Genomic DNA, 12,793 nt, shown 5'->3' on the forward strand with positions numbered 1-12,793 from the left:
TCTGAAACAAACCAGTAAATGTTACCATATGCCAAGTAAGTAAAAATAGAGAAGACTAAATTGAGGGTGTGTGGGCAGTGAAAGGGACGCAGCTGTTCTCCTTTCTTGAACAACATCCTCCTCTCTGGGTTTTTTCCTTCTAGCAGTAATCACGTGTTGCTCCCTAACTCCAGCCCTCTCATCTAATTGTGTTTCCTTGTACTGATGACTGGAAGGGGTGGAGGTCATGGTGTATGGTCAGTGCCACTGTGAACACCTGCCTAGGACTTGGACCTGGCTGTCCATGACTGCCACAGGGCCAGTCAGCTGCTGACAGCATGCCTTTCTTTATTCTTCCTCTCAAACTCCTCCCCACTTCTGAGTGGGGAGGAAAAAATGCATGGTTTAATCGAGCCTAACAAAAGGTATAAGTTTGGAAGTTTCATTGTTCATGAAAAATAAAGAGCTACCTGGTCATTATCCCTAAAAGCAAACAAATGCATCCTTTCTTCTTTGGTAGATTTAAATTCCTAGAGGGCAAGAGCTAAAACCCATCTTACTGAAACCTACACCACAATGTGTAATTTTCATGTAAGCATGAGGTTCAACCCCCATAGTAGGAAAAGCTTAGGTTTTGGAGTCAATCAGATCTGATTTGACACTGCCTAGGGCAAGTGTCTAGCCTGCCTGAGCCTCAGTTTCCTCATCAGTAAGGTGGAAATAAACTTGGCAGGCTGCACCAAAAGGTAGTTGTGAGGAAGGAGAGCATTCACTGCAAGTACTAAACTTGGGTGGACACATAACAGAGCCTCCTGTAATATGCCAGGTGAGTTTCATCCCCATGCCTTCCCCTGAGTACCCAGAGCCCAGCATCACTAAGGAAACACAAACTGACACATTAATTTTTTAAATTAAATTTATTAATTTATATATCTATTTAATGGCAGAACTCACCTACTGTAACTAACCTCTGTTTTTTTCCAAGGAGAAGAAAAATCTCTATGGGAAATTTTAAAATAAATATGTAAAAATATATTCAATCTCATATTTAGCACATAAAATTGAATCTATAGGATGTTGATGAGAGTGTGGAAAAGTGTACAATCATATACCTTGCTGGGAATGTGAGCAGACTGTTTGGTGTCAGTTTGGCAGGATATATCAAACATGAACATGTTGATAACTCATTACAGCAATGCATTCTACTTAAGGGTCCTGCCTTACAGAAATGCCAGCACGAACACATAATGGATATTGTCTGAGGCACTTTTTATAACATCCAGACAAGAAATACGTACATCCATCAGCTGGATCTAATTAAATAATGTGGACCATCTAGATTGTGGGATACTAACTCTATAGCTGTTAAAAAGACTGACTTTGGGCTGATGGAAATGTCTTGGAACTAGATAGAGATAGTGGTCAAAGAACACTGTGAATATACTAAAAGTCACTGAATAATTTTAAAAATGGTCAACTTATGTTATATGAGTTTTACCTCAATATATACTTTTTTAAATAGTGAGTTTTATATACTAACATAGACACGTTAAGTGAAAAAAGAAAATACTTCATTTTTCTGTGATTGATAGCAAGTGCATGGATAAAATTTTGAAAGATCTTGAACAAACTTAATCACATTTATGGGGAAGTGGATTTGGGAAACTAAGACTTGTACTTAATTTTATATACTTCTACAATGTATGAAAATTTAAAATTAGTATAAATTACTTTAAAGCTGGTTTGGCGGGAGGTAGTGTTTCAGAATTGGTCAGGGACTGAAAATGCAACAAGATGAGTGATGGATTCTCTCAAGTGAAAGTGGTAGATGCCTTTTATTTTGAGTATTCTTTTTTATGTTTTCCTCTTTTTTTGCTCTTTAACTCGGGCCCTTGGCTGGCATCAGACTGCACACTGAGAAGAGTGAGTTACTTGATGACTCACTTGCTTGTTTTGACCTTTCTCTGCCTGTGGCTAATTGATTCTGAGTGCAAGCATTAGTCTGGTCACTGTTTATAAGGGCCTGTTTTTGAAAGATCACAAGGATTTGCGAGATTCCATTAATGAACTGTATTTGGTGCAAGTACTTTCTTGACCAGCACATGGCTGGTCCCATGATCACGACTAATTTATGAGGCTGGGAATGCAGGGATGCCTGAGCCAACCTGAACAGCCATGTTGCTGCTTGCAAACAGAACTCTTCCTGCTTCCAAAAAGTTAAGATAATGCTCTTAAGCCTCTTGGAAGTTTCTTCTTACATTTTTCATTTATTCATTTTGTTTTGGTATAGTTAAAAATTATTTGCAAACTAAGAAACACCTATAACATCATCACCAGAAAAAAAAAATTTTGTTTCCTGTATATGTTGCTCATGTTTTTTCATAATTTTAAACATTGTTCATATATCGATTTTAATCCTGATTTTATTTTATATAGGAGCTTTTAGCTGTTCAAATTATCACAGAAATTGATTCTTCATGATATAGTTCACCAAGCCATTATTTAACAATGCCCTTGTTGTGTTCTCTTAAATTTTACATTCTTAAATTTTGTTGTTGTATCTCAAAATATTTGGAAGCTACCTTCAAATGTCTACATGATGATGATTCATAATGTTACTTGTAAAATCATTCTTGCCCTCAGAGAGAAAGAACAAGTGACCAATAAGTACAATTTTAAAACATGATCATTGCTTTATCAGAAATATGTTCAAATTGCCCTGGGATAAGGTGGGAGAAAATTGGCAAAAGCCTCGTAGAAGAGGATTTGAGTTGTATTCCAAGGAGAGCTAGAAGTTATCTTGCCAGGAAATGCAAAAGCCATTCTAGGACGAGAAGACTACATTGAAGGAAGCACAGAACGATAGAAAAGCATGACACATTAAGGAATAGCTGATATACTAGTAGGGCTAGATAATAGGAGGCTCTGGGTGAGTAGCAGGAAGTTACCCTAGATATAAAGAATGTGATCAGATTACAAGAGGTCTTCTGTACCAGAATGAGTGGGAAATTCGCCCTGAAGGCCACAGATATGGTAGAATGTGACTTTTTAGCACAGTACTACCTTGTTGATTTGTCCAGTTTTCCTATAAATTCGTAGAAACCTTCTAGGATGAAGGCTAAGATGATACATTCAGATTTCTTCTTCACTATTTGTACTTGCCATGAGAAAACACGGTGGTAGCATGTTTTAGCCACAGTGCTTTTCTCATGGTTAGATCACCCCCCAAAGTCTAGTAGGACCTTTTTGGAAAATAAGAAACTACCTCAGAGATAGGCATCATTTACTATTAAGGAAGTGTTTAGTATATATATTTATACTTTCCAAGTTAACAGAACCTCAAGCAGATCGATGTAAACAGAAATGGATATGTATACACCTGTTAGTGTAAGAGGGCTCTGCCTGCTTTAGGCACAGTGGGACCCAGAGCTTAAGCAATGCTGGTAAAACATTCATTCATTCATTTCTCCTTCATTTTGTGTCCCTTTATTCTCTCCTGTTGCAGACACTCTTCTTTGTGACCAGAGACATTTGTTAGAAGAACCCTCCCTCTTACATTATCTCTTGAACCCAAAGCCCCAAAGAAATAAAGAATTTCAATCTCTTACCCATGAATCTGCAGCAGATTTCAGGGAATCATGTGCCCCTCCCTCAATCAGGATGGAGTACTCTGATTAGATATGAGGGAGTCACCTTAAACCCAGGGTCCAGGGTACCCAAGGATCTTGGGATTCTGTTCCTAGAAAGAGGAGAGCAGGAGCACTGGCCAGATTTACAGAAATCAAGCAAACAAACAAAACATCCATTACTGTCAGCCCTTACTCTTCTAAATCAGAAAAGTGTCCTCTGGGAGTGTCTTAGTGCATGAGTTTAGTAGAGGGATTCTGAAGCTGGCGACCCGTTCTTACAGAACGGATACACCCCCAATGTGTGTGAAGGTGTTCCCTTGCCCACTTTTTCTTAGCACGTAGACCCAGGACAGTGTCCAAAGGCCTGTGGCATTGTCCTCTTTTTCTTGTGAATGTCTGATTTATGTGCTGTCAGTGGCAGGAAGCTGCTCAAGTGGTCCACCCAGCACTGCTGTTGCCCCTGTGACAGTTTATTTTTTTTCTCATTGTTTAGCGCTCTATTAGCTTCCGTAGTGAGAGCCGGCCTGACATCCTCACCCCCCGACCCTGGTCCAGAAATGCAGCCTCGTCAAGCACCAAGCGGAGAGATAGCAAGCTGTGGAGTGAGACCTTTGACGTGTGCGTCAATCAGATGCTTACATCCAAAGAAATCAAACGTCAAGAGGTAAGTTCTGGACTCACAGAGTCAGCATGTGTCTGCTGTCAGGTGCTACAGACAAGAGCCAAGCTGAGGTCTGTCCCACAGCCTCCAAGCAATTCTTCATTGCATTTGTAGGACTACAAATGCAATCAGACTTTGTGGGCCAATTTGAGAAACCAGCATCCATCTGGGTAGGTTCGGCCCCCACCTTAGAAAGAAATAGTGAAAATTGGAATTTACAAAGAAGATGAATGAAGAACTGTCCATGTAAGATTCTGGAGTTCACAAAAATAATCACTTCAGTTAACAGCTTAGAGAATATTCTAAAATATGCCATTTATGAAATTTTGATTCAGTCATGTGGCAAACTCCTTTTCTATAGAATGCTGTTAATTTCCTGTATTCTATACACTCTGTATTAACAACCCTACAAACAGTGATACTGTCCTTTATAGAGAGCTTGTAATGTGCCAGTTTGAGCAAAGAACTTCATATGTGCATCTTGTAAGATCCTTGGAATATCTTTTTTTGTGTGAAGAACTTTGACATTGGCAAAAGGGGTACTTGAAAATTCTTTTGGTTTTTGACTTAGTTCTTTTATAGGATTTGTCTTCCAGGATGACTTGCACACAAATGATAGGATTATGTGCAAGGTTATTCATCACAATGTAGGTAAATGATAATGCGTAAAGAGCTTGGAAATCTATTACCAGGGACTGGTTCGAAGTGTCCATACATGGAACAAACACTATGTAACCATAGAAACATAAGAAGTGCCGATGTATTTATGACTAGTGGATAAAATACAGCACAAGATGAGGTATGGGCTACCATTTATATGGAAGAAGCAAAAGTGAATATGTATTTGTTTATAGAACCATCAAATATTTCTGGAGAAGCATATAAGGAACTACTAATGTTGTTGCCTCATGGGAGGGGAGCTAGGTGGCTGGAAGAAGATGAGACGAGAAATTTTCCATCACATACCTGTCCTGTACTATAAATTTTTAACTATGCCAATGTACTGTTATCTAAAAATTAATAAAAACAACATGTATATATGAAAATATTTGGTGAAGAAATATAGTAAAACCTTAATGGGCAGCAAAGTAACATTATGGTTAACATTTTTTTTTCTTTATACTTTTCTGTGGTGTCCCAAATGTCAATAGTGTCCACATGTAAATTGTCCAATCTGATAGTGGAAAGAAAGGGAGGCAGGAAGGACTAGCTCTGCAGATGAGACTATTGATTTACAGGGAGCATAAGATCACCCACCTAGAAAGTTTGAGAGCTGGGATTTGAACCCCCACAGTAGCATTATGCTACCCCCACAAGCACATGACTATGGAGTATTCTGTGTGAAGTTCTATGACTTTCCTCTCCTAGGGGGTCACATATGGTCAGTTAGACAGTAAGATACTTATGTAAGAGAGCACTAATAAAACAGAGATACAAGGAAAGACTACTGTGACAATCCACTTCCTGATTTTGATTCTGCACTAGAGTGATGTAACATTCTGCCCTTAGGGCAGGCTGTAATAAACAGGTACACAGGACCCCTCTACTATTTTTGTAACTTCTTATGTGAGTCCATAGTTATTTCAAAATAAAAGGTTAACTGTAATACAGTACCAGGAGGGAATGACGAGTTGGTTTTACTGGGCCTGTGAAGGGGTGAGGGTCACCATGGAGCTGGCCCCAGCACCATCTTTCCCCACCCACTTTGCCTGAGCACACACTCACTGCCCTGTTCTCTGCCCATCCAGAAATGGAGGGTGTTCGCCAAGCCTGCTCACTTCTTCCCTCTAGTCTGAAAGAATGCAATAATCCCACAAATATGTAGTCTTTTGATAATGTCATGTTATTCATGGATGGAGTTAGAAGGGGTCGTGCTCAGTGAAATAAGCCAGAAGGAAAAAGAAAAATCTTGAATGGTTTCACTTATAGGTGGAATATAGGGTAAGCAAATAAGGAATCAGGAGGGAAAAAAAGCAGTAATAATGAAAACAACAAAATTAGCAGGCAATGGTAAGTCAGAGACATTCTGCAAGGGATGGGGAGGAAAAGGGATCAAAATGGAGAGGTGAGCACAAGAGACTGTGGTGAAAATTCATGGGTGAACCAGTGATGGGAATTTTATGGGGAAAACACAAAGATGCAGAATCTATAAATAAAACAATAAGAAAAAATAATAATCTTAAAGCCATGTTGCTGACAGTTCAACTACCAGATGAGAGTAAGAGATTGTTTTGCCTTTTATACCTCTTAAATTATGATGGTCTCATGCAGCCAAATTAGCAGCAGTATATTTACATGCTCTTACACATGGTTAGCTCCTATAATTTTATTTATTGTATATATAGGGTGGAAGTAATTTAGAATGAATGAACTTTGCCAGACAGAGTGATAAAATAATTGGATTCTTCCCACCTCAAGATAGTGGCTGATAGGAATAAAGCTTTCTGTTGAGCTTCACCTTTTATTGAATGAAAGGACGACAAATTGAGATAGTCAAATTAATAATCCTGCCATGTCCACCACTGAGAACAGACCCAGTCATTTATTATGATTTCTACTCTCAACAGAGATGTGGAATCCATGACTCAAGCCCTACTTACTTTAACTAAAATAGTTCCTCTCATCTGGCTGCATTAAACCTGTGTACCATGAAAGGTGACTTGTTGGATTGGAAATGTAGGTAGAAAACCTCTTCCTCCCACAAAGAGATATGCATGTTTTATAGATGTCTTGCAGGAACCTTTCCTTTGTGGATTTTAGCTGCTAGGTACATTTGTTGCAGGTTAATTTGATGTTTTAAGACTCCTTTAAAAGATTTAAGAAATAAGGAGATTTGGGGCTTTGAGAGCAGCAACCAACACCCTTTGAATATGATTTCATAAATGAAAATACATTACTGACTGTATTTTCTTTTTCCTGGCAGGCAATCTTTGAACTTTCCCAAGGAGAAGAAGACCTGATAGAGGACTTGAAATTAGCAAAAAAGGTAAATCCAAATCCAGCAGACAATTTGAGTCCCTCATATTTTTTTTCCTCTGAGTAATTTCACAACTGTAAGATTGTGCTCTGTGAGCACTTTCTTTATGGCTCAGATAATTGAGAAGCTTCACAACCCTAGCAGTGGAGAAAATGGCTCCAAACAAGAAGACTCCCTGAACCTGGCACATTGAGGTGCTCTCCCCTGCATGTTTTCAATGCACCTCAAAGAACACCTCAATTTAATCAAAGTGTTTGTTATCCTAGAGTCTCACATGCAGAGCCTCCTTAAGCCAGAGTAGAGAAGGTAAGAATGTCTGAAACTGCACCTGAAAGGTGGCTTAGAAATAGTCACTGGAGTCTCACAAGTAAAGCTGTTGAGTGAGGCATGCTAGCTTAAAGATTTTTGATGGAAACATGTTTGTTTTGATCACATAATGCATGGGAAAGAAGAGGAAACCCATGACTTGTACCCATATAGTTGTGACAGCAAGCCTTCCTCAAAAATCTTTCCAGTATAGTGACCCCCCCAAAAGCTAAAATCTAGACTCATCTGATCTTCACAACCTCCTCCAAGAACCAGAAGAGTTAGAAAGATGCCTCCCATCTTTAGGAGTGAACACTTAGCTCAACTTTCTGCTAATATGAAGTCCCATCTGCAGCATTTGTGAACTAATGGCCCCCCAAGTTTTGCTCAGGCATATCCAAGAGAGCAGTTTGTTTTCAGGAATGGAGGAGGAGGAAGATAAAGAGGATATCTCCCTGGTCATATATCCAGATCCTCCTTCCTTCATCAAGATTTCCCAAACCTAAGATGATTTACTGCTATCCTTTTGCTTCTAGTGGACCTAGCTTCCTGGAAACTTTTTTTTTCCAGCCATCCTTTAGGAGCAAACTGAAATCTCAATTCATTCTTTAGTGATATTTATTGCCCAGCAGTTTTTCTCTAAAATCTCCCTTGACCACAGCAGCTTCAATTTTCTTACCCCCAGAGAAGTAATGATTTGATAAATTTGGCTGTCATATGAGATGTCTCCTTGAGCTATTTTTTTTTAAACATTGACTTAAATTTCCATGAGTTTCTCTCATTTTCCCAGTTAGTTTTGTAAAACTCCTTGAGAGCAGGATTGTACCAACTGAATCTGTATTCTGTTATAGTGCCCTGAGAAGTTTCTCATTAAAAAATGGTAAGATTGGCAGAGATTTTCCTCTCTTTACTTGAAATCAATTATAAAGGATGCCAGCCACTTTTTCTTTTCTTAATTTAAAAATGGACTAAGTGAAAAAGAACTGTAACTAATTTTGCATAAAGTGGGAATTGTAAAAAGCTGCAGTATCTTCTATAAAGTTAATTTAAAATATATACAAATCAAATCTCATCTAAATATAGGATTTGTGCCCTTTCCTAGGTGTATGCTATACTAATATTAAAAAAGTCTTAAAAAAAACTGCTTTGACTTATCAGCAATCACAGTGCAAGTCAATGCTGGATTCTCATTTACTCCAGTCACACCCATCTGCTGTTCCTGCAGAGCGCAAGGGCAGTTGCTGGGGAGAACTGAATAGTTTGTTATTGTGTAGGACCTCTCGGTAGCCATTACATTTACTTCCTATGATTTTAAATGTTTGCTTCCCATCTCTTTCCCTTCTGCAGGCCTATCATGACCCCATGCTGAAACTCTCCATAATGACAGAACAAGAATTGAATCAAATTTTTGGAACACTGGACTCTCTAATTCCTCTACATGAAGGTATAATTTTGTTCCTAGATGAGTCGTGACTTGTAGCCTTAATTTGAGCTGTCTTATAACAAGTCATGATTATGTAATCATGTGAGTAACCCAGGAACTTCTTCTAGTTCATATCTGAATGCCTAACAGAATGAGCATTTTTGGTTTTGTTTTTGTTTCCAGAACTCCTTAGTCAGCTTCGAGATGTTCGGAAGCCTGATGGCTCAACTGAATATGTTGGTCCCATCCTTGTTGGCTGGGTAAGAAAAGTTCTCAGATTTTGATTGATGATAAAATTCAGTAATTCAGGTGGAGTTTCATTTTAACTAGACTCCTTTTTATTATTAATTAGTTTCATTTTAGCTAGACTTTCCTTTAAATGACAAGCATTGGTTTCACACCAGAAAATGTTTAAATAGCAAATCCTGGTAAAATGTTTCATTATTTTTAGAGTTCACCCCTTCAAAGCATGAAATAGCTTTATTCTTTTTTTTTTTTTTAAAGATTTATTTATTTGTGCATACAGGACTGGGGTACAGGCCAGAGGCTCAGGGGTGGCGAGAGGCTTCACCAGAGACAGAGTGGGGAGCAGAACAGGCAGATCGACAAAGCACACTGCTGAGGGGAGCAGTAGGCAGGCCAGGAGAGGTCTGCCACGCCATGTGGTCACCTCCGGGGCAGGCGGGAATCGAACTCATGCGGAAGTGGCTTTAGCTTCTCACTGATGTGCTTTAACCCTCTGCACCACCCGCGAGGGCCGAAACAGCTTTTTTCTTATTAAAGATTTACTACATTTAAAGATAACATATCAACAACTGAGATGGAAAAAGGCACAAAATGATGTAAAAATAAACATTATTTAAAAACAGATATCATGACCTTTTGCTATATAAAATAAGTAAAAGTACATATGGAAACTATTACTACATTTAGCAAATATTTAATCCTAAATTACTTTTTAGGAGAGTTGGGTATTATACTAAGCTTTATTCCAATATGACTTATTCATGCTCTTTCCTAACTAAACACAGAATGTCTAAATATATGACCCTGGGACTGAATTTGTGTCTTAGTGGGTTGCATAAGGCATTGTTCATTTGGTCAATGTACTTTAGACAAGATTTGTACTTTGCTTGCCTTAGTCTACACTACTCCCTATTGCCCAGTTTCTGTCTATAAGTGCTGAATGTTCCACCCCAGAATCAAGTGTTTCATTTGTCATGAAGCAGTTAATACAGACTACTTTGATTATTTTTTCCAAGCAGAATTAGGTCTCTCCTTCCTCCTTTCCACGCAATGATCCAGAAAATAAGGCAAGTGCGGCAACGTTAAGTCCTAGAGTCATCTCACTGGAGGGTGTTAATGAAGGTTATAAATAAAACCCTTGTGAGTTCTCCTTATCCAGTTGCATTTGTATTTCAACTGTCCTGAAGCCTCCCAGTACCTAAGCTTTGACTCTTGCCTCTTAACTTGTGCTTCTCAGTTACTTTGATCATCAAGAGACTTCATGATTTAGACAGCTTTAGTTCAGGGTCAATTTTTAGCACTGAGACTGAAATATCCCAGGGGTATTAGAAGGCAAGTAATGTTCTAAGATAAATAATTTAGAAAGTGAGCCTTAATATTTTAGGAGAGATCACTCATCTTGTAATTTGGACTTTAATTTTATTATGAACTGGCGTTAGATGTTTCAACTTCTTAGCCAAAAAAGAAATTTCTCAGTGAGTCAACCAGCTAGAGACAGAGAATGTGTGAGAGACAGGGTCTGTTTTGGTATTTCTTAAATGTCCTGAGCCTATTGCTTTGATGGGAGAAAAAGGTCCAGTGAGGTCACACTCCAGAGTTAGTGTGCTGTCTGCTCTGCTTTTTAGCAAGATGGCAACGAAGAACTACATGGTTTCCTTAGACACTGCATAGAGACTGTCAGTTCATTCCAGAAACAAATATGTAGGCATTTGCCTTGCTATTCTTTTTATTTTTAAATAAATGCCACTTTTATTAGAAATTAATTTGATCTGAGGGTGGCTTTTGCAGTCCTTTTCTGCTCATACCCAAGTGAAGTGTGACTGTGCTGGTCCATTGCTGTCTGGATCCTTAAGGGACCTGCAGCTGAAGAGCAGCCTCAAATTAAACAACTGGTTCATTGTTAGCAAACCTCATGAGAAATGGCCTTTATTTCTCAGGGCTGATGAGCTGTTAAATGTTTTCCCTCTTTTAACTGCAGATGTGTTCTTGCGAGTGGGAACTGTAAACCAAAGAGTACATCTGTTTGAGTTCTGGTATTTTTAACAGAACAAAATAAACATCTTAGTGAGCTTTGAATGAGAAAAGTTAAAGCCTATTTGACCCATGAAAAATTGATTTATTTGCACCTCCCCTCCAAAAAAAGTGAAGAAAGGGGGATAAAAGCCCTCTTAAACAAGTGAGTCTCCCAAATGGGACAGCCCTAACTGATTCTTTTAACCTCAGAAAAAATCAATTACTTTTACTTTGAAGACCTGAAACAGTGAGGTAAGCTTTTTGTTTTTGTTTTTTAGGGAACCACCATGATCACTGAGGATAAGCCTGTCAATGGCTCAAGGACCCTTGTCATAAAGAAACAAAATTTCCCTAGTAAATTCTTTAGGCTAAATGTTTTTCATAAAAAAATACAAGTCCTCCAAGGCAGCAAGTTCTCATGTTAATTTGGATTTTAATTAAATTTTAATTCCAGGTACATGAAAGCAACAAAAACAATAGACTTATTCTATTGCTTTTCACAATGTCAGGAAGATAAAAGAATTTCTTTAAAAAGTAAAGGCCTTTCCCTTAGGAATTCTTGATAGTCTATTTAAGGAGATATTGGGCAGTTCAGGATTATGGAGAGAAAACTTGCTTCAGACTGTATTTGTTTCCAGCTGAGCAAGTACTTTTACTTCTTCCATGTTTTTTCTCAATAAAATATCCTAGAGTGGCCCTCCCTGGTGGCACAGCGCGTTAAAGCACAGCACTAAGAAGCTAAAGCCACTTCCGTATGAGTTCGATTCCCGCCTGCCCCAGAGGTGACCACATGGCGTGGCAGACCTCTCCTGACCCGCCTGCTGCTCCCCTCAGCAGTGTACTTCATCGATCTGCCTGTTCTACTCCCCACTTTGTCTCTGGTGAAGCCTCTTGCCGCCCCTGAGCCTCTGGCCTGTACCCCAGTTCTGTATGCACAAATAAATAAAACTTTAAAAAATATATATTCTAGAAATAAACAATAATAGCCAGTACTTAACTGATTGTTAGCCAGGTGCCAAGCTCTATGCTATACTTTTCATCTACCAGATTTTACTTAAGATAAGGGGATGTTTATATACGATTTTCTAAGTGGAGGAAACCAGGCTTAGAAGGATCATCTCATGAGCAACTGTCCAAGTTAGGCTTTGAATATAATCATCCCTCCTTCTAGAATTTGTCCTCTTAACCAATGCATTGTCACCTCTCACATCTTATAAGGGAGTTTGTATGTTTTGGGAACCCAAATATGTAGAGTCTTCATACCCCATCTAGGTCTGTACAACTGATAGCTTCTTTCTAGCCAGTGAACTAAGCCAGGTAGCTTTCAGGTCATGCTCAGGAAATGAGCATCCTATCAGGTATGAACACAGGATGGCCACCGGATTTGGTTGCTATGGCATTGGAGGTGGCAGGATCAGAGAGCGCAATGGTCCATTGGACAGCAAGCAACAGTGTGGTCAGGGTCCCTTGATAATTTATATCCGATGGTTACTGCTGATTTGTTTCTCCACAATGAAAACACTAGGCATTTTCAGGTCTTTTTAAAAGATGTTGAAGTG

The 12,793-nt window shown here is 38.8% G+C and overlaps 1 protein-coding gene across 3 annotated transcripts in view; it reads left to right on the forward strand.

The window, feature by feature from the left end:
• Positions 1 to 12,793, forward strand: part of ARHGEF3 (Rho guanine nucleotide exchange factor (GEF) 3) — a 123,302-nt gene that overhangs the window by 96,796 nt on the left and 13,713 nt on the right. For all 3 annotated transcript variants that reach the window (XM_012720633.1, XM_004676046.2, XM_004676048.2), the window contains exons 3-6: positions 4,102 to 4,272; positions 7,193 to 7,255; positions 8,900 to 8,996; positions 9,159 to 9,235. In XM_012720633.1, the coding sequence (XP_012576087.1) occupies positions 4,240 to 4,272; positions 7,193 to 7,255; positions 8,900 to 8,996; positions 9,159 to 9,235 (270 nt within the window). In that variant the 5' untranslated portion in view covers positions 4,102 to 4,239. The remainder of the gene's footprint in view (positions 1 to 4,101; positions 4,273 to 7,192; positions 7,256 to 8,899; positions 8,997 to 9,158; positions 9,236 to 12,793) is intronic.

The sequence above is a fragment of the Condylura cristata genome, unplaced genomic scaffold, assembly GCF_000260355.1.
Source record: "Condylura cristata isolate star-nosed mole 26May11 unplaced genomic scaffold, ConCri1.0 scaffold00004, whole genome shotgun sequence".
Classification (NCBI taxonomy): Eukaryota; Metazoa; Chordata; class Mammalia; order Eulipotyphla; family Talpidae; genus Condylura; species Condylura cristata.